Here is a 25,377-nt window from a genome sequence, read left to right as displayed (position 1 = left end):
CCCCTCTGCAGCTGAACAGAGGAGAGAAAATATAATGAAGGGTTCGTGGGTTGAGATAAGGGCCAGGAGAGACGCCTCATCAAATACCATCATGGGCAAAACAGGCTCAATTTAGGGATATGAAGTGAATTTATTTACTAATAAAATCAGAGGAGGATAATGAGAAGTAAAACAAGCCCTTAAAACCACCTTCCTTCCAGCCCTCCCTCCTTCTCAGCTCTGCCTTCTACCCCAGTGGTGCAAGGAGACAGGGAATGGGGGTTATGATCAGTTCATGTCCCGTGGCTTCTCCTGCTGCTCAGGAAGAGGAGTCATTCCCCTGCTGCACCATGGGGTCCCTCCCACAGAAGACAGTACTGCATGAATTTCTCTGACATGGCTCCGTCTCACGAGTGACAGCTCCCTGCAAATTGCTGCAGAGTCTATCCCATGGGCAGCTGTCCTCCCCAAACTGCTGCAGCATGGGTCACTCTTCCATGGGGTGGAATCCCTCAAAGACAGGCTGTACCAGCATGGGAGCAGGGCCCCCCTCTCCATGGGTCCCCCACAGGATCACAGCCTCCTTCCAGACATCCACATGCTTTGGTGGGGGCTCCTCCATGACCTGCAGATGGATCTCTGCATCCCCATGGACCTCCATGGGCTGCAGGGGCACAGCTGCTTCACCGTGATCATCACCACGGCCTGCACAGGAATCACAGCTCCAGCACCTGGGGCACCTCCTCCCTCTCCTTCTCCACTGACCCTGGTGTCTGTATAGTTTTTCCTCTCACATGTTCTCATCCTGCTCTTCTCTGGCTGGAATTAAAACTGTGCAACAATTTTTTGTTTATCTTTCTTCTTAAATGTGTTATCACAGAGGAATTACTATAATTTCTAACTGGCCCAGCACTGGCCAGCAGCATGTTCATCATCAGAGACACCAGGGACTGGCTCTGCTGGACATGGTGGAAACTTCTAGCAGCTTCTCACGGGAGCCACCCCTGTAGCACCCCCCACTACCAAAAACCAATGCAAAACCAATAGAGGAGGAAAGAAACAGAGGGTATTTTGTTCAGACAAAATGGAGAGGCAATATAATGATCTTGAAAGCAATGGCAGATCTGCAATAGAACAAAGCTCTTTTTATCATTCACTGTAGCTTAAGTGCAATAGGCTTAAAATTACTAAAAACAAGATTTAAATTTCATCTCGGGAAAAGCAAAATTAAAGATCTGCTAGAAAGAACAGTTAAACTTTGAATTAGATTTCACCACCTACCTGAACAATCTTCGTACTGGGAAGTGTAACACTAACTTTCAGTACCATCACAAAACTGTTGATGTCTGCTTTGATTCAGCAGGTTTAATGTATATCTTTATAAAACTGTGGGGTTTTTTAGAAAAATGAGGGGCCTTTGGACTCTATTGGAGCACAGAATAAAAATAACTGTATTTGGTCTGAATAGAAACCCATGTAGTCACACATCTCTTTTTGGACAGTGGCCAAGGCAGGTACGAAGAGTAATAACAGCTCAAACATATTCACTGTGAAATCTCTGGAGTTTCAAAATGTGGCATATAGACCTTTCAAATAAAGTAATCTGAAGGAGTTTCCTCAAGTTTCCTCATAAATGCCATTTACCTTACCTACAGGCTTTTTGCTGGATTTGGTTTAAAAAAAAAGCTGTGGAAGGACTAAAGGATTTTTTTATTAAAAATGAGTACTTCTTTATACAATGCATGATCCAGTCAGCTGTTGAACTGACACTGACTTTTCTTTAAAACATGAACAATGAAATGCTTGGGTGAGAATGTGTACTGTTTCCTCCTCTGTCTTTATGGATCAAGTTTCATGAAGATAATATGAATGAATCTTTGTTTTTATTAAAACAGTGAGGCTTAGGGAAGAAAATTGATAAACAAAGTGCCCATTAGCTAGTTTGATATAAACAGGTATCAAATGGAACTCTGGCATAACTTCTGAACTCAGACTACGCTGTATGCCCAAGCTGAACTCCATGGGATGCAACTTCATTCCCTTCCCATCTGCACTTTCACTGCTCAGCAGAGACATCAGCATATCCCATTCTGCTGCTCCTCTTGGCCACTGCCTTCTCTTTTCCAGGCTGAACAAGGCTGTAGTTCCCTACGCTTCTCATACTGTGGTGCTGAAAACAGAGCAGAGTGGGACAAGCCCCTCCCTTACCTGGATGCATGCCAGGACACAGTTGGCCCACTTGGTTGCCAGGGCACTGCTGACTCATATTCAACTTGCCACTGACTCAAATCCCCAGATGTCTTTCTGCAGGGCTGCTCTTCAGCCTCTTGCCCCCCAGTCTGTATGTATTATTATCTCATCCCAGCTGGAGAATCCAGCACTTGATCTTTATTAAATTTCATATGCCTGGTGATTATCCTGCTCCGTAGTCTATTCAGGTCTCTCTGTAAGGTCTCTCTACCCTTAAGAGAGTCCACAGCTCCTCTTAGATTAGTAGCAACAGCACATTTACTTAATGTACATTTGATTCATATGTTCACATCATTTAGGAAAACACTGTATATTGCATTTTGTGCAAAGCATACTGCCACAAGCCTACTGCCATCAAAAACACTGATGTCAAAAACATAAGCTCATACTTTCCCAAATTAAGAAAGCAAAAAATTACATGCAAAATTATTTAAGAACCTTCTTTGTATCTCTAATTAAAATCTTAAACTTATCCATCCATCCTGATATTACCTTGAAGATATCTTGTTTTATCATGTCTTAAAACAAGAATGTTTCAAGATGTAAGCTAAACAGAATGCAAGCCACTTGAATATGATGAGTTATTGTGAACAGAGAAAAATCACACAAAAATCTTGCCAGAGGACACCACTCCACAGAGTTGGATCAATTCTGCAGGGGTTTAACAGTTAACAACTTGGAACATCATCATCAGTAGTACCATGAAACAAGACACCTGTAGCAAACAGAAGCCTATTCCAAAACTATGAAGCAGTCCACTCACATTGGATCTTTTGAGACCAAATTCTTTCAGTTGGCTTATGTATTAGAAGATTGCTCCTGGCTCTTACTGATCAACACAAAAAATAAAAATGCTTTCTGCCTCTTCAGTCACCATGGTATCACAGGGTGCATGCTCCATTATCCTATCAATGCACTGAACTAATACATTCAGACTTTATCAGGAACTACATATTCTTGTACAAGCTGTGTCTCAAATTACACTAGTGAAGGAAAAAAGTCACAAAGCCCTAACAAACAGGCATGTCTGTTACATGCCGTGATAGCTTTAATACTGTCAGAATTGTAAAAGTATCTTTAAACATAATTTTCTTTTCAATCTTCCAAGATTTTTCTCCACATTCGATTTTCTGTCTTCGGAAATTCAAGTTACAGACAAAATATAGCCTTTCTCCCAGTTTATTTAAACTTGGGCTATCTTCTATCTTCAAGGAGCTTTAATTCAGCAGATCAGCTCACATTCTTTACTGGCCTATTAATATCTTAGTTCAAATGGGGATAAAATTTTCCATACACAGCTACTCAGTTATACATTTCATAATTACTTGTCTTCATCTTTTTAATCTTGTTTTTGTATGAAATTTTAAAGTGATAAATAGGCTTGATATAAACTTCAGTTTTGTCTATGCACAGGTCTGTTACCAGCCTCTATGGTGGCATATCCTTTCCCAAATTTTTGAAAGTATGTTAGAACAGCTCTAAGAACAGCTTTTCAGATGTAGTTGGAAATGGTACTGATGGTGTTGCACCTATCAACAGGGGCTGTGTGTAACTCACAGCTGCAATTTCTAACTGTTAAGACCAAGATATACAAAATCATTATTTTTTGACTAGTTTTGTGTGAGCAAATGCAATGAGAGACAATTCAGCTACTGAAATTAGATACAAGCTGAATAAGGCCAAGGAAGTTTGCACCATCAACCACATGATATCTGACATACCAGAAACCAAAACTGTCCCAGCTTATTACCAGTTGTACAACTGCATTACAGATGTTTGTCCTATAAATATATCCTCATGATTTTTGAGGCATGGATGAAAGAAGTCTATATAAAATTTTTTGGAAAATTTGTGTTGTGGGGGTTTTTTTTTCCACCAGAAAATTTGCTTGGATACATAAATAACCTGTTCCATTTTGGTTTTTTCTGCAGGAAAACATCAAGGTTTACCTGCAGGACATACAAGAGTTCAAAGATTGTTTGCAATTCCAGTGATTCTAACTTGCTTAAACAGTTCAAATATCTATGCATAACAAGCCTAACACCTCCTCAGCAAGGCTCAAAGCCTAGTAAGATTCTACAGATTTGAATTCTAGGATGTCAGGAAGACAGTCTGTACTTATGAAAGATTTCAATTATGTTTCGTTTAAACACTGATGGTCCCCTTTATATAAGGAAACAACATACTTTGCCTTCTATCATTTACTGTTCTCTCACCTGCAGTCTACAACCCAGCTGTTCTTTACCATGTCTCCAGATTCCTCAACTAAGCATCTGCAAGAAATTAGTGCTCTGTTTTCATTTCAGTTTTATCTTTAAACATAGGTGGAAAAAGTTAGGTACAATAGAAAGCAAAATAAAGACTTGCCTTTATTGTAAATACAATGTATTTCCCAGGAGTGTGTGGCACATGGGGAACTGTAGGTGAAAATTACCTTGGGAAGCTGATTTGACCTCATTTGAGCTGTTACTAGAACAAGTAAGAAGGTTTCAATATAACAAATCAGCTGGTAAAGAAAATCTACAGCAGACTCCCTCCCTACCCTGTAACTGTAGAAATGACCTCAAAGAAAAGTACTCCGATTTTGTTCAAACAACAAGAGGGTGAAGAATCAGGAAAAATTACTCCTCTTTCTCTGTAGCCCATAATTTAGGCACTTTCAGGATACATAGTCATCCCCACCCATACTGCTACAGCAAGTTTACGCCTTGATACTAGGTATCTATGGATATATGGAATAAGCAAAAAAAATACACAGTAATTCTAAACTAGAATTTGAACATTTTGTCTACATTATCAAGATTATGGTGGAAACTGCAACACATTAAAAGAAGTATATGTTCCAGATCTTAAAGATTGTTCTAATAATTTTTATGGCACTAAATATAAACATAATCGCTGGATGTCAGCTACATTCATGTGAGTATTACCATACATTTCAGCTGCTTCTCATGTCAATATTTCATTTTAGAGTTACAGAATATTTAGTATTTTCCCAAAGGCTTTTATCTCTGCTTCACTGCAGATCTGAATACTGACATCACATGGACTAGACCAGCAACACCCTAAAGTCACTGAACCACATCTGTTCACACAAGTTGAAGATAGGCCTCAGAAAAAATTAACTCTACAGCTGCAATCAGCAGTTTCAACACCAAGAATATGTTGCAATACCCATGTTTTACATAATTATATTAACATCCCAAGTATCCTTAAAATCTATAGTGTTGAAGTATCGCACTAAATGCTAGCAACACTGTAAACATATTTTTTTCACTGAAATTTACACAAAATATGTTAATTCAGTTTTTAAAAAGTCTCAACACAGAAGGCAGTAGTTTGGCTTTTTATTGGTAAACAATAAATCATCTCCTCAATTAAAATCAAGTTATAACAATTCTGAAAAGTCCACAGTGGCTATATTTACTTACAATTTAACAGCAGAAGAAAAAATAAACATTCCAGATTACTGTAGAAAAAAGTGTATATCACAGTTAATGGCATACAAGATTTGTAACAAGCAAAAAATACCCTGTTTAACAAGTAATCTCCCTTCCAAATAGGTTTTTATCTTAGTGCAGTTAGTACTCTCTCCCCACAGGCTATATACACTGAGAATCTCTATATACAAAAAGATACAACAAATTGACACATTACTTATTGCAAGATATTAAGTATGCCATAAAATACACAAATTAAATTAGTTTCAGCCCACTTGCATACCGTCTTGCTTCTTATTTCTCCCATGAAGCAGTCTCCTTCTCTGGTTCTAAGATTAAGTTCTTTCATTGAAAGGCATGTACTTCTCTACAATAGAAGAAACAGATGCATTAATCTGAAATGCCCTGTTTCAAGGCAAATTTAGCTTACATTTTTAAAGATCACACATTATGAAAGAACCCAGAGAGACATGACATTTTATTATTAAATTTGAATGGAAAACCTCGTAGTTACCATACTACTGTGAAGCAAAGTACCATAAATCTTCAAGGCTCCTGAGTTCCTAGTGAAACTTTGGTAAGTCTTGGTAGCACTGCAGTTATGGAATACTATAAAAAAAATTGAGTAAATTCTTCTCCTTGTGCCTTGCAGCACTGAGCAAGTAGTGTCTGTGTGAAGTCATTCAATGAGGATTGTAACGTATTAGTGTGATACGACTTTGAAAAACAAAGATGTGGTATTGGTATACTGTACGTCAATTGGCATGTATGTAAAGTTGTATTGCAAGAGACCAAAAGCTAGAATTCCACACTTGGGCATTTAAAAGTATGCTATTGAGCAAAATGGCTAAAACCTACTGTTCTGGCAAACTGCCCCGAACAGCAGTAGCACAAAGACTAGTGACATGGAGGATGATGACTGTGGGACTACACTTAAATTGTGTCTATGTTACAACTGAGGGCACTGGGGACCTTTTTTCATATAGCTCTGAAAGAAAATAGCAACCCTTGAAAGTAGTATGTATCTGGACACTAGTATACTAACACTACTACGGTGATTTTTAGGAGACAAGCCAGTTTCTCTGCCTAGTCCTGGAAAGGGTCTAATACAGTTAACCAGCTAACCCAGAGCATGCCTTTCTAATTTCTAATACATGCATATCATTTTGTAGAGTATCACCTTAAAAAAATGCTTTATTGTTCAAGCAACAAAAAATTAAAGCAGACTGGTTGCCACTACAGTCTTTTAACATGTTACAAAGAAATAAAGAAAAAAGACATATTTTTATATATAAAACAATGCTTAAAACTTGACTACTTTGATGTCAATAACAAATCTAAATGAACATATAGTGTGGTGATACGATACCTTTATCGTATTTTTATATAAGTTTTCTGTACCCCAATGGTTCATCCCTACCTTCCCCACTCCTATTTCCAGTTGGTTTGCCCCAGACCCAAGCCGCTCCCCCGGTGCTCCCTACATGGTTGTTCTCCTCCCCTTGTTCCAGCTCTTTCCCTATCAATCACCCAAACCCCTCCTGTCATTCCCGAAGGTTCAGTGTGCATCACCTGAAACCTCCCAATTTACCCTTATATGGTCCCCATCAATCCCCCGAGACCCTACCCCTCTAGATACCTCCCCCTTTGGAAATCCCCTAAACCTCGAGGCCCCATTGGGGCATGTGATCCCTTTCCCTCCTCCCCTTGAGGCTATTGGCCCAAGGAAATGTCTATCCTCGTCCATATCCCTCCCTTACAGATTTCTATTGGTCCCCAGTTAAGCCATCCCCATTGTAACACCTCCCTTTATAAGGGCTCCCTGGAGCTGCTCGAGGCTTGTCCCCTGTGAGTTGCCTCCAATAAACTTGCATTATCCCATGTGGCAAGCCTCCTTGCTACTTTTTATCCTCTCCCTCGTTGGGACTGCTGACAGCCACTGTGCCTGGAGCTTCAGCTCCCCTGGGCAGAGCTGAATTCCTGAGGAGCAGCTTTAAAGCCAAGAGCCTCCAGCTGCTCCCCACTCCTGTCACACACCGCAGGGGCTAGCCTGGGCAGTGGTCAGTGGCGGTCATTGTGACAATATAGATAAGCATTTTCTATAATTGCATTCAGCTTTTTAGTGCCTTCTGTTTTGTTATGAAGGAAAGAAACTTACAAACTAAATAAGCTCAATTGTTGATTCTAAATAAAACTGCAACTGTTCTTTATTTAACAAAGCACTAAACTCAAAAAACTACTGAAGGCCTCTTTTCCTTGTTCCCAGGCTCCAAGTGATGCCATGATGATTTTTTGCCTTTTCTTTTATACCCCTTTCATATACCTTTTCGTAGCTTTTTGTATTCTTAGAGTTTTTTAGCCTACGTTCTTAGACTTACTTTGTTAAGCTAGGAGACTAAACATCTTAGAAGCCTCGTAATTAGGGATCAGAAAGCCCGAGACACCAAGGTCCTCTCCAGAACACATTTTGTAAACTAAGATAGGACTATCTAGCGGGAAGGTTCCTCAGGGAGGGAGGCTCACTTGAGCCTCTCATTGGGGAATCTTTGATAGATATGTTAATTAGTAAGAGATATAATGTTATACCTGATCTATCGTGTGTGTGCATTGCGGTGTGCATTTCAGCATGTTCCACCTGGACGTGGTGCACCTAAGGATCTTTAAAATAAATACAAAGGTAAAATCCCTTTTCCCCTTCTAACCATGTTCGATCCTTGATTTTAAGACGAGGAAAAGGCACCACAAACCTGACTATATATTTAAGCTACCTAAAACAAACCCCAACCAACCACACCTCTGAATTACTGCAGATGTCAGAACAAAGCGTAATGACATATCCCAAGAATATTTGAGTATCATTTTCATCAAGTTGTTCTCAGCATAATGTTGTCTTTGCTTACTTAGACATTTTGTACTCCCTTTGGTCATTGTGCTTAAGCAATGACATGAAGACTGATTACTAAGCTTCAGTGAAGATGCAAACAAGTTGAAACAAGGAGAAATTAAGTAACTTCAAAAAGTACCTTCCCAACCAAGATTTTTAAAAAATAAATTAATTCAAGTACTCTAGTTTTCAAACTATCTTCCCAGCAATGACATAACCTTGCAAAGTTTGAACAGCATTTTATCAAGCTGTTCTACAGAGATTTGTGGAGTGATTTCACATTGTTCAGCACTGCTTTCATCCTACACACAAATACTATTTTCAAAATAAAAAGTAGCTCTTAAAATTTTAAGAGCTTCTCCCCATAAGAGAACACAGGAAGATATCCATTTACAAAATGAAAGAAAATTCACAATCTTCACTAAATATAACTGAAGTCTTTTCTTGAGTTCCCAGTGTCAAAATAAGGACTTCAATAATTTAGGCACATACTTTGAGAGCGATATTGAAACAAGTTTTGATACTTCTACAATTAAATACTTCAACAATTTTTTTTCCTCCCTCAAACTGAAGTGTTTAGAAAAACAGGAAGGAAGAAAAATCAGAAATACGCTCTCTGAAAGTTATAATTGTACAATACTGTTTGTCAATGATGACTAGCTATATTGTCATTTTACTTCCCACCAAAAAACATACTTGATACTCCTGTAAATAAGCATTTATAAAGAATATCATATTAACTGGTCATCAATTACCTCAATGTCTAACAAGTATGCTGAATTACAACAGAAGTGAAAAGAGTTAAGGAAGACAGTGAGAGAATTCCTGGATATAATGTGAAAATTACCTATTACATTTTACATATGTATATATGTATATACTGGAACAATACTAGTAACATAGGGTAATGGTAAATGTCACATAATTCTAAAATACAGAGGAATGCTAAGTGGAGATATTCCAGCCACTTTAATCTAGCATATGGGTGAGAAAAAAGTCAAGAAGGCTTTAACTTAAGAAAAAAAAATTAAATCAGAAGATTCCCATTAAGGAGACAAAGTTAAAACACACTGAACCTTTCACTTCAACTTCCACAACTGCATCTAAAGTTCCTCCTGACGAACAGTAGAACATCTGACTTACTACTCCAATACTTTTAATTCATTTGAGACATCACGTATTGCATTTATCAAACTGTTTTGCTCGAGATTTGAATCTGGTTTCACATTAAACAGTGTGAATCAATTACTTGCTGTGACTGGAAGAATTCATCTGATCTCTTCTCATACTTCTGAGAGTCAAGCAGCCCTCACTATGAACTATGACTATGATAATCCCATCAATTTTTTTACTGTATCTTTACATGTGCAATGTGATGGCATTACTCAACGAGGAAAAAATTTTAGTGTGAATTGCATGAATTTAAGTTTGAATTGATCATAATGTTTAAGGCCACTAAGGAAATACAACAAAAGTTACACACAATAAGGAGATAAAACAAAATTTTTCTGCATCTACAAAGTTTCAGAGAGTAGCTTAACAATATGAATCTTTCAGTGCAGTAATACCAGATGTAAAATCTGGTGCAGAATCATCATCAACTAACTGCTGACTATTTTAGCAATAAGAAAGCAGAATGAAGCAAAGCCGCTTGAAGCAGAACTCACAGGTGAGAATGCACAGGAAAAACTGAGGAGGCTCCAAAGTAGGGAGAAAAAAAAAAAAAGAGAGAATGGTAAAAGCTAGTTGTTGACTTTAACATTAGCTTCAACAATGACACTGTATTTGTAACAAAAATATCCTACCTTCCTCTCCATTTCTCTGGAACTCACATGTTGAAGACAAATGGTGTTTATCTTCTTGCCCACTAAATTCTTGCCCATTTAAATTTCAAGTGATCTTGACATCCCTTCTCCAACTATGCATATGAAACACAGTAGTGAGCTTTCTCAGAGAAACTGCTTATCACCCACACTCCTTCACTTCTATTGCTAGAAGTACATTCAGGCTCTAAATACAAACCTTCGAGGATGGTTGGCATCAAATACTGTTGTATCATCATCATCATCATCTTGTTCTAATGGGGTCAGCTCCATGTTTTCTATGTGCGTATCCAGAACTCCGTATTTTCGTGTTTTTCTGTTTCGCCTTCTGAGCCTGAAAGGCATTTTAAAACATTCAAGTAATGTAAATCTTTTTCTACTTTCTGATCCAAGAGCATAAAATACTGCTATATTGATACTTAGCGTAAGTTTTCCAAAATTTATGATATGCTCTATGAAATTTAGAGGTCAGACAATTCTATGTGTCAACAGTTTACATGAAATGATTAAGGCCAATAAGAGTGTCATCTGTAGTTTTGTACAGAATTAATGCAGTGAATACAAAAAGCCAATACAGGCACTTAGCATCTAAATATAAGAGCCATGTAAAAATACATGCAAAAGCATACTTCTAACATACTTCTACTGAGAAAAAAATTGCCTTGCTACATATTCGCTGTGTTTCATGCATCTGTAAAGAACATCAGATCAAATCAGGCAGAAATTCAACACAGCAAAAGTGTAATACAAGTCATGGCTGAAAATTTTTATTGTTGTTTGTGAAGTCTTTTATAGATATCAAGTTAAAAAAATGTTTGTAATTACACTTTAGAATAAGACAGATCTTGTAGTCAATGTCTCGTGTGCTTCACAAAGCACGGAAGGAAACAGCAGTGACTCACTTTTCAGGATTAAGGCACAGTGCTTATCACAGACAAGCAGACTGTCTGCATCTGTTTTTCTCACTCTCCACAGCTTTGCTGCATGGCCCTGGGTTCCATGTGAGTCACCCACACAATGAACCATTCCAGTCACTTCTCTCCCAAGTAAAACTAGTGTACAGGTATTATCCTGTTCCAGCTGCAGAGCCCAACATTTGTTCTCATTAAATGACATGCCACTGGTGACTGCCCAATGCTCCAGTCTAGATCCCTCTGCAAGGCCGCTGGCACCTTGGGGGAGCCTACTGGACCTCCCAGTTTGGTGCCACCAGCAAAGTTGCTAATGGCATTCAACTCCTGTCCTCAGATAAGAGTATCAAGCAGAGCTGGCCCTAGAACTGAGCCCTGAGGAGCACCACTGGTGACTGGGTGCCAGCCAGATGCACCCCTCTTCACTACAACCCTATGAGTCCTGTCATTCAGCTGTCTCTTCAACCAGTGCACCACAAACTTGTTCACCCCACAGCTGGAGAGCCTTTCCAGAAGGGTACCGTGAAGAACAGCATCAAAAGCCTCACTAAAATCCAGAAACACTACACTCACTTCATCCCTTCTTCCACCGGGCAGGCAACCTTGGTTGAAAGTTTGCAGAGTTTTTATGTCTTATAACAAGATATGTCTTTGTGTTGGTTTAATACAGCCTGGTTTTTAGTGGGCTAAAAACCTGCTCGAAACTTCTATGTCCAGCACAGAGCCAATCACTGAAAGTTCTGACAATGGGCAGGTTACTAACCCAATTAGAGAAGTTGTTAACGCCTCTGTGATGACATATTTAAGAAAGGAAAACTGGGGGAAGTTCTCTTTTTTCTCCCTAGGGGTGCTGAGGTAGCCGCTGGGGGTGATCCCAGCGGGGCTGCCAGAGGCCCATCCTGGCATGGCCAAGGCCATGCAAGGCTGGGGCCACCGGGGCCCTCCCGGTGCAGCCACTGGGGCTCTCCTGAGGCCAGGGCCCTCTCGAGGCCAGGACCTCACAGCCAGGGCCACCTGTGCGGTGCCAGTGGGGACCATGTGGCCAGTGATGAAAACATAGCAAACAATTCCCTGACATGGAGCACAGACAAGATCAACCTTTTTCAGCCCAGCAAAGGTCTGTAAGAACTTTTCAATTGATAGAACTTGAGAACAGTAATACCTACAGACAACAATTTTCTTCTGAGTCAGAGAAAAGGGAAAAGTGAGCACATGTGAAAAGAACCAACATGGTGGCACTGAGGTCAGTGAAAAGAAGGAGAGAGAGAAGGTGCTCTGGGTGTCGAAGCTGAAATTTTTCTACAAGCCAAGGTGAGGACTATAATACAACAAACTATTTCCCTGTAATTCATGAGGTGCATGGGGGAATGCAGAGATCGCAGCCCATGAAGAAAAGTGTCCACACTAGAGTGAGTGGATGCTGAAAAGCTGTAATCTAGTGAGAAACTCAGAGAGAGAGGACCCTTGCTTCCAGAGATAGAGAACCCTTGCTTCCAAACTAGAGCAACTTATTCTTAAAAGACTAAACCCCATGAACTAAAATGACCCACGCTGGGCAGTTGTGGGAAGACTGCTTGGCCCATAGGAGGTACTCACGTTACAGCAGGTTGGGCAGCACTGCTATTTTGTGAAAATTGGAACCACATTAGAGAAATTCACAGAGAACTGTCTCCTGTGGGAAGACACAGAGCCCATGGCACAACAGAAAAAGAACTCCTTTCCTTAAATGAAGAAAGATTCTTAAAAAGTGAAAGACTGACCAAAACCCCATGGTTTTTTTCCTTGCACTGTCAGTGGGAAAGAGGGAGGGGGATGGGAAGAAAATAAGTGTTCCAAATGTTTATTTTAGTTCTTAGTGCCCTTTTTACTTTTAATTCTGTTAATAATAAATTTTCTTTATACTGTTTAAGTTTTCAACCTGTTTTGCCTTGAAGTGTTTTTCCCCTAATTCTTACCTCAACTCATGAAGTCTTTGTTTTAATTTCCCCTCCTCTGCTCAGCTATAGGAGAGTAAGTATATGTGAGTAAGTTTTTGGGGGTGACTGGCACTTAGCTGGCATCAAACCCTGACAGTCTTCATGCCAAGGAAACCTATCAAAAAAATGGGATGTTTGCACTTAATCCTTTTATTTCTTATACAACCACTGCAAAAACATTTCAGCTAGGAGTTCAAATTTATTTATTTGAACTTTATCTATTCCAAATTTCAGAAGCAAGATGCAGCAGAATAACAGAAAAATGTGAGGTGTTCAAGCTTCCAGTTTACAGTAGCACCTAGAAGACAGCACTCCAGTTTCAAATGCAGAACAGCATCCTACTGCTAAAACCAGAATATCAAGTAATTACCACTCTTCCAGAAAATAATGGCAATAGATGACAATTTCCTTCTCTAGCTCCTACAATTTATTTATTTATTTATTTGGCCTTTCCACAGTACTACTCACATCTCTAAATCCAGCAGGCTGGTGTTACAAGACACACTGACACTGGGAAGTGCCTTCAAGGCTTCTCAAGAGTGATCTGTAAGATGTATTGTCAGAGATTGAAATAGTTCATGCATCAAACATTGATATAAAGTTTTGTTCATTATAACAAAAACTGTATTAAGAAGCTACAACCAAAGACGCCTCCCTGAAGATACTTGACTGGGGCTTTGGACTGTAAGTTAAACCACTGAGATTAGATAAAAGAAAACCCATTCTTTCATCATCTCAGGCCTAGGAAAAAACAAACAAGGCTGAAGGAGCAGAATGCATCTACAAGAAAGCCAAACACAGCAAAGATTCCTCCCTGGCTGAGTTTGGGGGAGGAGGTTTCTGGTATAACCTCTAGTAAGAAGCAGTCAACACCCATCCTCCCTTACACAAACTGGCCCAGCTGTGGAACACCCAACCCCACAGGCCACATCCACAGGATATTCACAGGAGAGGCAGCTGAGGGGGTGTCATAATCCATCAAAGACTCCCTGAAGTGCCCCCTAGAGTCATTCCTGAAGCCTTGCACCACAGGACGGCACATGATGCAACAAACAGAGTCTATTGTAAGAGACAATGGGAAACTCCCCCCTCAAGGGAGGTGCCTGGGTTTTCCTACTTAGCCTGAGCGCATATTAACCCATCAGATTCTATGTTTTTCGGGGAGACCTTCACCACCAAGAAGACCAGCTGGAGAGGATCAGTGGAACATCACTGGGATCCATGGAGTGGTGGTATTTTCCTTATCCTGTCCCTGTCCGTCTCTTTCTGTCCCCCCCCCCCCCCACCTATTTTTCATTTCTTTCTTTCTCTCTCTCTCTCTCATATTTACTATCAAATAAAACCCATACTATTGTCACTGGCATATGGTCTTGTTTGCATCCTAATTCGGGCAGAGGCATTTCTAAGAACTTTAGTAACCGGATCATGACATGCATGGAACAAGCAAAATATCCTCATTTACTTGTACTATATACCTTAGTACACGATATACACAAAACACTGTCTTTCAACTGCCTTTCTAGTCTAAATGATGCAGATATGAGACACAATGAGTATATCTAAATGTAAAGTACACAGAGAACTTGCTCCATAATTGATGTGCTTTATGCATAATTCCACATTTGGGCCTTGCCTTGAAGAATTCAAGTTAAAGCATGAGAGAGAGAAGTAGAACTGCCACGACAAAAAATACAGTGACAAACACTCTGCTTAATTGTAAAAACACATCAAGTTATGTGGAGAATAGTTTCCATGAGAAACATAAAGGCAGCTAAGTGGTAGCAAGCGTCACAAGGGCCCTTTCCTTAAAAAGGCACAAAATAGGTTAATTTTACTGTGAAAGAAAGCATAAAAGAAAGATGTTTACTGACAAAGTCGGGGAGACAGTCAACTTTGGTAGTTTAGCGATATAGAAGCTTGCAAACTGGTCAAAAATCACTTAACGTACAAAATAAATTTAGGTGGGCTGACAGATGCCACCAGTGACAAGTTCACCCGGAGAGCAAAGGAGGGAGTCGGGAAGGGCCCAATAACGATGTGCGATTCTCCGCGACGTCTCCGCGACGTGACCGGAGCCGACCGAGCTCTTCCCCGCCCACAGTGGGGAGGCAGCACCGGGAGCTTTCCAGCGCAGCTGGGCGCTACTTGCCAGCCCCTCAGGAGGCGCGGAGTCGACACGTTCTGCAGCCCCGGCCGCGGAGCTGCTTCCCCCGCGCCCGCACGCCCGCTCCCCGCCCTCACCGCACGGTCCGGATCACGAAGTAGACGATGAGGGCGGCGCTGGCCAGCACCAGCACAGACAGGGCACGCTGGGTCATGGGCTGGCCCTGCTCGGGCGGCACCGACACCTCGGCCAGGCGGCTGCTGCTGCTCCTGCTGCTGCTGCTACGCGTGGCCGCCCCGCCGGCCGCCTCCGTGGGGCGCGGGGAAGTGGTGGCGGCATCCCGGGGGTGCAGGGCCGTAGCCTCCCCGCAGCGGGCGGCCTCCAGCAGCACCAGCAACACCAGCAGCGGCCCTGCCAGGAGCCGCGGCAGCGCCGGCGGCCACATCTCCCCGTGCCTCCCGCCCAGCACGACCCCGCAGCGCGGCCGGGCCCCGCCGCCGTCAGTGCAGCCGCCGGAAGCGGAAGCGCTCCCCCCTCCCCCCCATGTCGCTCTATTTCTGTCGTGGGCACCATCTTTTTTCTGTGGGTGGTCAGTGGCACTTGGACGCGAGTCAGGGGCTACTTCGAATACAAATTTAAGGCGGGGTAGTTTTTTTTTTTTTTTTTAACCAGTCCTCTGATTTAGCTTCATTCTATGTACAAAAGAATGGAGATTTTATAACTGACTAAAATGAAGGCAGAAAAATTAAGGAAACTTCCCAGTGTGACCATTTATGAGACTCCCTGGTAGCCACCTCCCAACGCCAGATCTGTCACTGCTGACCCGAAGCTCCCCTTCGCAGCAGCGGCTCCAGTAACATGATGAGTCCCCGCTTGTCTCCCCACACACCCCACTCACGCAGTCAGACCGGGTTTCCCACAGGAGAGTCTCAGATGTCTCGTTTATTGACGGCTCAGTACCACATAAACAGACCAAGCTGTTCCTCCGATGCTACCGAGCTACCTGCAGCAGATGTATTCCTCAACAGTAGGCAAAAAGATGGTTTGGAAAGTGGTAGATTCTGAAAACCATAATTTTTGCTTCAGTTGTGGTCCAGTGGTGGAAAGACCAGGAAAGGGTTGTGTCTGGGCAGACCACAGCCAAAGGTGATGGAGCAGTCAGTGTGTTACAAAGCCAGTGAACCTGGAAGGCAGGACCCTGACTTAGGATGATGCTACAGAGTGACTCTGCCATAAATTTTATTGCTCTTGTGTCTCATTGTTCCTCAACTAAATGCTGTCTGATAGGATAATCCTTTAGTTGTTAGAATCCGTTATAAGATTATTTTTATTGGCACTTCTTTTTTTTTTCTTTATTACTGTATACTACAGCAAGGATTTCAGGGTATAGTGTACCTACAGAATGGGAAATCCACTTTGGTGGGCTTTGTGATTTGTCACTGTGTTGAAAGGAATGAATAAAATGCCAGAGTAGCAAAGAAGCCTTGTAGAGAAATATTTCTGCAGTTGAAGTAACATGGGCAACAACCAGATTCTGTTCAGAAGCAGACTCATTATCCCAAAGGCCTTAAACTTAGCAGTGTATCAATCATATTGGGTCATATAAAATCACATATATATAATGTAAAGACAGTGATTAGTTAACTTATTAACAAGTTAACAAGTTTAGCAGTTCATTAACTGAGAAAACAGATGCAAGGTCTTGTGTCACACAATGAGTCTGAATTTGGAAAGTGTAAAACTAATTTAAATAGCCTGCGAGCCATCAAACTATCACCTGTATTCCCCTTGAAAAAATGTAGGCCTTTTATTGGGAATAATGTTTCGGATGATTTTGCTGAAGTTGCTGGAGGGATGGAGCATGTGAGTAAGCTTTCGTGATAGATTTTTATGAAGGTTATGACTTTGACAGAGCTTGACTGATTCAGGTCCTCGCACTGCCAATATGTATCAACCTCCTTCTATCCTATGAATACCCTTAAGATATATTTTCTCTTTAACAAGTCCAATCAACTTCTTTGCAGCACAGGGACTTATGACAGGGGAAAGTGTTATGTTCAAAAGTCAAGGAAGAATATTTCTTAGAATGTCAGTCGCTGATGTTAAATTGTCCTACAGAAATGTCCTTGATGCATGGACTGTGTAAAGTCTAACAGTGCTGGGTTGCTCATTTAGGATGATATGATGACATACTATGTAGTAAACTGCATATCCAGTGCAAAGCATTAGGGGAAAAGAAAAGATGATTGCCTTGGTCAGTAAAAACTACAGCATGACAATATTAGTATTTTAAATGCCCTCTTGGCAAAACTACCTTCCTTAAAATCAAGGGTTCCAGTGCTGTGTGGGGAAAGATGTTTTTTGAAGGGTTTTTTTTCCTAAATCTGAAGCTAGTGCTCTTAATAATTGGCAGATTAAGATAGTCTTTGAGTTTTCAGATAGAAATCAAAAAGGTAGAGTAATTTATGGTCTTTATTTTGAAACAAAAAGAATTACAGAAGTCCTTGAATATTTGGTTGGTTGGTTGGGTTGGGGGGGGGGGGTTCTTTTAATCATTGAAATGCATAGATTTGTTCAGTATTCAGGCCAGGTATAAAAAAACTTCAAGTTTGTATGCAAAAATTTGCTTTGAGAGGGCCATAAGATAATTCTTTCATGAAGTGTTATGTAACTTCAAACCTGTGTGGGGAAACTGGCAGTCATTATTTAATACAACTTGCTGGACACGAAGATTTTCCTCTAGTCTTGTGTAATCAAAAACAGGCAAGTAAGGCTTTTTGTTACACATATTGTTTACATATTTATCAGGTATCCTCACTTGCTGGATGTATATTTGTTGTCCTGTTTTGCACAGTCCCATCCCTATCAGAAGTCCTTATTTGGTCCTCAGGGGTCTCTTTCAAGGTCTCTGGTGATCTTTGATCCCCAAATTGTGGTTGACCCCTGGTTCTGAGCTAGCACAGTTTGTTTCCAGCAATTTGCAAGGCTGCTTTTATCTTATCTATGCTCCCAGAACTCAGCCCACATCCCCAGGACTTCTCCAAAGTTGTTTTGACTGTGTTCTGTTACTTATTAGATCATGGAATTTGGCAATGTATCATTTCCCTTATCAATATATGACTATAAAAAAAAAAAAAAAAAAACAAAGCAGTGGTTTATAGCACCAATAAATTTACTTAAGGATTTTCAAATTAGTTCTTATTACTGGTTTAAGAAAATGTTTCTTTGGCAAGTTTTCCTCTACAATGGTGTCTTCTGGTATTCCAACGAATGTATTTTTCTTTCATTATTCCCACATTTATCTTCAGGTCTAACAGCTTCCAAGAGAATCTAGGCTGTTTACCTACAGATGAAAGCCAGAAGGGGTCCCAGTTTGTATCATGCATTGTTATAGATGACCTTCTATCATGTTTCCCTGCTTATTTTTTCTTAACTGAATTGATCCAAATCTGTGGTACCCCCATGTTTTGAGCCTGTGGACCATTGTAGCCTCTTCCTGTCACAGAGAGACACTGTATACTTCCTAGAGGCCCTCTGTCTCTCAGTTGAAGTAAAATCATGTTGCTACCAAACACTGCCCTCTGCAGTCCTTCGTGAAAATCTTCTGCTGTCTTCCCCAGAAGTCACAACTCTGTCCTGACCAAGTGATGAGCAAAAGGACAAAAATGCTCCAGTAGAAGGAGCCACTGTGAGTGCCATATAGATTGATCTCATTACAACAATTTGTTTCTTTTCCAGGCTACTCTGCTGTACACAGAGACTCCCCTGTACAGATGTGCTACTCCTAGCAAAAGCTGTCTACATGATACACATGCTTGCTGCACCCATGGTAGTCTTGTCCCTTCCTGAAAGCCCTGAATATTCTCTATAAGAATGAGTGGCCTATGGCTGTTTCCTGATGCTGAAAGCATGTATGATATCTGCTGTTGAAAAGGGTTGGAGGTTGAGGCTTCAAAATAAACAGCACTTCTTACCACTTTGATTACTTCTTAAAACTCTAATGTATCCATTTTAGAGATTTACATTTATGGTTCTTATTAGATGCCAGAAGTTTACTGATAAGAGGCACATTTAAGTACTCTAGGTTTGTACTACTCCTTGCCATTTAAAGTTTAATATGCTCCCAGAAGATGATTTTCATGAAATTGGAAACAAAGGGGAGAAAAAGTAAACTAAAAATATATTCTCTGATGTTTTTCTTGTTTGGTCAAAAAAGGGCTTGTTTTAAGAATAGTAAAAATACAACAGGTATATCAGTTACAGAAATCTATTTTACTTCCTCTATGAAACTGTGGAGTGGCACCACGATTTTCTGCTTAGAACTCTTTGGACTATTTCCAGAGAATGAATTAAATCTCACAGACTTAGATTCTCAGTATTATGCACACAACCAATTTTCATTAAAACACACAAGATTACATGCAACTGTACTTTGAAGATGCATAAAGTAGAGTTCATTATCAATTTTTTCTGTAATCATAGAACAGATAACGGTCTTAAAAGAGTAGTTGGTTTAATACCGAACTGATTTTCAACATAAAAGTGAGTTAGAAATGTTTTCAAACACAACTTGCACTCATGAATCAGGTGTCAAGAAGCACAGCTTTACAGCTGGACATTTATCACACCTTACTCTTTGTCTTCAAAGACATGTTGAATGAAAAAGAGAAATGAAGAGCAGACCATATTGGGATAATAGTTGGAAATATGGAGAATGCTTGTTAGCTGATAATACTTATAATTATTTTTAAATATTTGGAGTTGTCACCTGTCAACAGTGAAATGCAATAGACAGAAAAAAAATGAATCAGTAACACTTAGTTGAGAAATAAAAGTTTAGCGAAAGAGTCTATGAAGTGTGTCATATCAAGCAAGATGCAGTCAGAAAATAGAACCTTAAAGAAAGCAGAGAATTTCATAATAAGGCCTGTCTAGACAACACACCAAGACTCAGATATTCTGTAGAGGAGGTTTTAAGGAGGCAAACCAGCAAGATTGTCTTGCACATTTACATTGTATTCTTTCTCTAGATGGTCATTTCGTAGCAGAACAGACAACCTATAATTGCCATAACTAATTACTATAAAAATTTCTTAAATTGTGTGATTAAATGCTGTAATCCTTTACAGTAATTTAGTATGGGAAGTAATTTGCTGTGATGAGTTTCCTCCTCTATGTCAGCCCTTTTTATTATAAACAGCCTTTCCAATAGGAAAGATTCAAGAGTGGCTTTGGCAATTTTTCTCACTCTCTTTTATGTACAGACAAATATAAAGTGAAGCTGATGACATTGCTAAATTAGGTTCTTAAGAGTCATAGCATCCATCTAAAGTAGATTAGATGAGTACTTAGAAAAAGGGGAGGGGGGAATGATTACATTAAAAATGTAGTCTCTTATGTGCAATTTTATTTTTAGAAAGTGCCTCTCAGAAAGCTTGAAAGTACCTTTGAAATTGTAATGTCTATATAGTCTTTTAACATAAGGGAAAGATACTGATTTATGTATTTGAATCTGATACTTTATGATAGAAAATTGAGCTTGCAACCCTTTAACAATTCTCCCACATTTCAGTGAATATTGTAATGCCAATTTTTTCCTGTGTAAGAGAGCATGTGGTATGAGAGAGATCTAGGAGAAAAGTTAGAGAATATCAGATAAGTTTTCTCTGTGGATGGAGGTAATGCGGATGTATGTTGATGGTAAGTGATGCCTGTAGTGGAATTGCTTTTCAGAACATACTTCAGACTCAGTCAGAATTTTACATGCTCATTTCGTCAAATGAATGTCTACCCCTGAGAAACTTGTGACAGCTTATATATATTTATATCATTCATGATACAAATTTCAAAATGTAATTTTAAAATAAAATTAGAAGTATTTTTAATGAAATCTGTAACAAAAAAAATTAATTAGCATTCTAAATAATAACTTAGTACTGCAGTAAGCAGAACCCTACTAGAAGCTGTCATGCACCATCAACACTTGCTAACATCTAGACTTCAAAAGTCTCTTTTGGGTTGGTATGAGAGGTAAATCCCCACTGATGTTGCCTCTATTCCCTGCAGGAAAACTAAGTACATAGTGTTGTACTATGTGTGTAACTTTGCTTCTTCCTTCACCTCCATGCATGATTCACCTTACCTTTCTCAACATATTGCACCCCTCATTTATCAGCTCTGTCTCTTCCCTTTCCGGATTGCATCAAAGGGCTGCAAGGAGGTTGTTGGAGGTCCTTGTACCTGTCTTGGGCAGAAAGCATAGAGGTTAATAAACCCTGCTTATGAACTCTGAGAGGCTCTGAGAGGAAAAGAGTGGTGATAGTATAGGCGGCATTGGTAAAGAAGGGACCTCGGGAGGGGAGGAGAGCAGGAGCTCAATGCACCTCAGTCCTTCTCACATACAGGCCATCAGTCACTCCTTTTCTTTCTGTAACGTAAGCAATTCAGAGTCTGTGTTCAATAAAATGCTTTCAGACTGAGTAACTTGAATTCCAAATGATAGGTATAAAAGGTGATAATGCAAGGAAAGTAGAGTGTGACCTCCTCTCTGTCAGATAGTCTCTGGAGATTAGTTTGGCAGTCTAAGGACCTCCGGTACTGCCTCTTGTGTGCACTTGTCATCTGCTCTCCAAGCACAGCCACGTTTTAAATGAGAATAAAGGTGAAGAATGGGTGATGGCATAGAAAATTAGAGGATTTTGAAATTTCTGAGGAGTGTGTGTTTCTGTGTGCATTCCTGTCTTCCATAGAGCACAAGAGCTGGGAATTCCCTGGGGTAAGAAATTGGGCAAGGAAGACAAGAGACCGGCATGGCTGAGTTGGGACCTGCTGGTCAAACTAAAGGGAAAGAAGCAAATTCACAAGCAGTTGAAGCAAGTACAGGTGACCTGAGAAGAGTATAGAGATGTATGGTTGTTTAGGGATGGGACAAGGAAGACCAAGGTGAAGCTGGGACTGAACCTGGAAAGGAACACAACAACAGGAAGGGCTTTCTGCAGGTGTAGAAAAGGAAGGTCAAAGAAAGTGTATCTCCCCCAATATACAATGCTGGAAAACTGGTAACAACTGATGAGAAGCCTGAGATACTCAACAATTTTTTACCTCAGTTTTCAATGACCCTCTCTATTCCCTCACCTCTCAAGTCAGTGAGTAGCAGGATGGGGGCTGGAGGAGCAAAGTCCCTCCCACTGTAAGTAAAGATCAGTTTTGTGACCACTGAGGACCCTGAAAATACATGTCTGTTGGGACCTGATGAGATGCATCCCAGAGTCCTGAGGCATCCCAGAGTTGCCAAGGCACTCTCCATGATATTTGAAAAGTCATGGCACTCAGGTGAAGTTCCAGGTGACTGGAAAAGGGGAAACATACCCATCTTTCAAAAAGGTGGAAAGGAGCACCCTGGGAACTATCACCCTGTCAACCTCACCTTTGTGCCTTGGAAGATCATGGAGAAAATCCTGCTAGAACCTCTGCTAAGGCACACAGAGGGCAGGGAACTACAGCTTCACCAAGAGCAAGTCCTGCTTGATCAAACTGGTGGTGTTCTATGATGGAGTGGCTACATCAATGGACAAGGGAAGGGTTCCAGATTACATTGGTCTGGACTTCTGTAAAGATTTTGGCACTGTCTTTCACAGCTTCCTTCTCTAAATTGGGTTTGATGAGTGGCCTGTCAGATGGTCAAGAAAGCGATTGCATGGTCACATCCAGAGCATAGTGGTCACTTGGCTCAGAGTCTTCATGGACAAGTGACAAGTGGTGTCCCTCAGGGGTCCATACTTGGGCCAGTGTTATTTAATATCTTCATTAATGACAGAGATGAAGGGTTTGAGTGCACCTTCAGCAAGTTTGTAGATTACACCAATTTGAGGGGTATGGTTGACACACCTGAGGGACAGGAAACCATCCAGAAGGACCTGGGCAAACTCAAGTGGCCCACTGGAATCTCATGAGAGCTACAAAGATGGTGAAAGACCTCAAGGTCAAGGCTCCAGGGGGTTTGAAGAGCCGCTGAGGTCACTTGGTCTGTTCAGCCTGAGGAAGAGGAGACTGAGGGGAGACCTCATCGCACTCTTCAACTTTCATGTGAGGGGAAGAGGAGGGGCAGACACTGATCTCTTTTCTGTGGTGACCAGTGACAGGACCCAAAACAGGCTCCCCAAGGATGTGGTGACAGCACCACATCTGACTGAGTTGAAGAAGCATTTTTACAATGCTGTCAGGTCTGTGGTGTGTTTTTTGGGGATGGTTCTGTTCAGGCCCAGGAGTTGGACTTGGTGATCCTTGTGGATCCTTCCAACTCAGCATATCCTGTGATTCTGTATTTTAACACACTGAACTTTGTGTTTTGTGAGATTTCTCCATCCCTGACAGATTAAGACTGCAACCATCACTTCAACCAACAGACATCGAAATTACAACAGCCAAGTCCCTATCTGGACCCCTGGGTGACGACTATATACATCTTTCTACTCTTAACCTTTCTTTCTTTTCATGTTTTGTTAAGTGCCATATTACAATATATTATAACCAAAATGGCTATATAACTGCTTTCCATTGCAACCAAATTGTTCTAAAATAAACTCTAAATATATATTTATAAACACTGATCATTGACCTTTTGGAGTGGGTCATAACAGTGTACTGAGGCACTGGAACACGTTCCCCAGAGAAATTTCAGATAATCTTAGTCATTTGAATTGAGATCCCCAGTGGTCAAAATGCAAGCGTACCTCAGGCTGCTGGTGTGAAGTTAGCCCTTCCCAGCACTTCAGTGAAACTGTACTCCTGTGGACCCTAGTTTTGGAGCATGGAAGCTGAAAAGGAAGAACATACTGCCATTGCTTTTTCTCTCATTTCTGCTGATCTTGCTCTTATTTCCATGCTACTGCTATCTCCTACAAACAAGAAAGCAGAAAAGAGTATAAGGTCCAAATTTGTAACGTGCTTCAAATACAATAGTATTTTTTGTGCATGAAGTTAAAACACCTCTGAAAATGAATGCATTGCTTTGTGGTGGCTATATGATAGCTACAAGGTTGTTTGATGTGGGTTTTCTTAAAGGAGTTGAATTTTTCTTTACAGCAAAAGGATCTCCTTGCTGCATTACCCTAAAGAACTGCATGTGCCAAATGAAGAGCCGTTTCGATGTTAGTCAAATGTAGCAGCCTAAAATACCTTCTAAATAGCATACTTTTCAAAGACTGCATTCAAATGAAAAAAAAAAAAGAAACCCAATCCAAAGCATGAAGCATATTAGAAAAGCACCAAGAAGTCTCTTATGCTTAATGTTTTATTAAACAGGTAGCAAATAATCAGCTACAACTGTAACTTTGACTGCAGTGTTGCCAGGTGTTTTCTGTTCTCAAGCAGAAAACTCTGCTTTGCTTTTGGCAGAGTTATTTTGTCTAAAAATATTAGCTTTTTATGGGGGCCCAAATGCCTTTTATCTTCACAGCTGCAGCATGCTGAGAGGCAGGCATATTTCACAGACATGAACCTGCAAACAGATTGGTCTAGCTGCACCAGCGAAGTCTAAGAATCTTATTGGGAAATTCAGCTGGCACTAGTTCATCTGCAATACTTGTCTTCTTCATATTCTGCATGATTTCAATTTTCAGTGCATTAATAAAGGAAATAACAAAAAAGAAAAAAAAAACCAACCAAACAAACAAAAAAAAACAAAACAAAGGCCCACAACCCAAAACCAAACCCAACCAACCAAAACAGAGATGTAAATGAGACACCACTGACAAATAGGTAGGAGGGAATTATTAATCACAAAATACATGTTCATAGGTTAATCTGTTAAATAAATAAACAGTGAAAAAATTGTAAAAATACCATAATCTATTGTTGATACCCATGGCAGTTGGAGGATTGTTGGAATACGGTGTATTTAATGCCTTTCTTGTGGCATTTCAATATGTTTATTTGCTAGCGTGATCTGTGGGAGGTTCTGCTCAAAGCCAATGTTATTCATGGAGAAGAAATGACGGAGATCTTTTCAT

The 25,377-nt window shown here is 40.4% G+C and overlaps 1 protein-coding gene across 1 annotated transcript; it reads right to left on the bottom strand.

Moving 5' to 3' along the window:
- Positions 1-5,559: 5,559 nt before the first annotated feature.
- Positions 5,560-15,812, bottom strand: FAM174A (family with sequence similarity 174 member A; the record flags this gene model as incomplete). Its single annotated transcript, XM_082301989.1, has 3 exons — positions 5,560-6,036; positions 10,576-10,710; positions 15,505-15,812. The coding sequence occupies 3 exons, from the start codon at positions 15,810-15,812 to the stop codon at positions 6,015-6,017; spliced, it is 465 nt and encodes a 154-aa protein (XP_082158115.1). The 3' UTR covers positions 5,560-6,014.
- Positions 15,813-25,377: the final 9,565 nt, after the last annotated feature.

The sequence above is a fragment of the Coloeus monedula genome (assembly GCF_965178545.1).
Source record: "Coloeus monedula genome assembly, chromosome: Z".
Classification (NCBI taxonomy): domain Eukaryota; kingdom Metazoa; phylum Chordata; class Aves; order Passeriformes; family Corvidae; genus Coloeus; species Coloeus monedula.
Note: the sequence above shows the minus strand (reverse complement) of the source record. Positions and strands in the feature narration are given on the sequence as shown.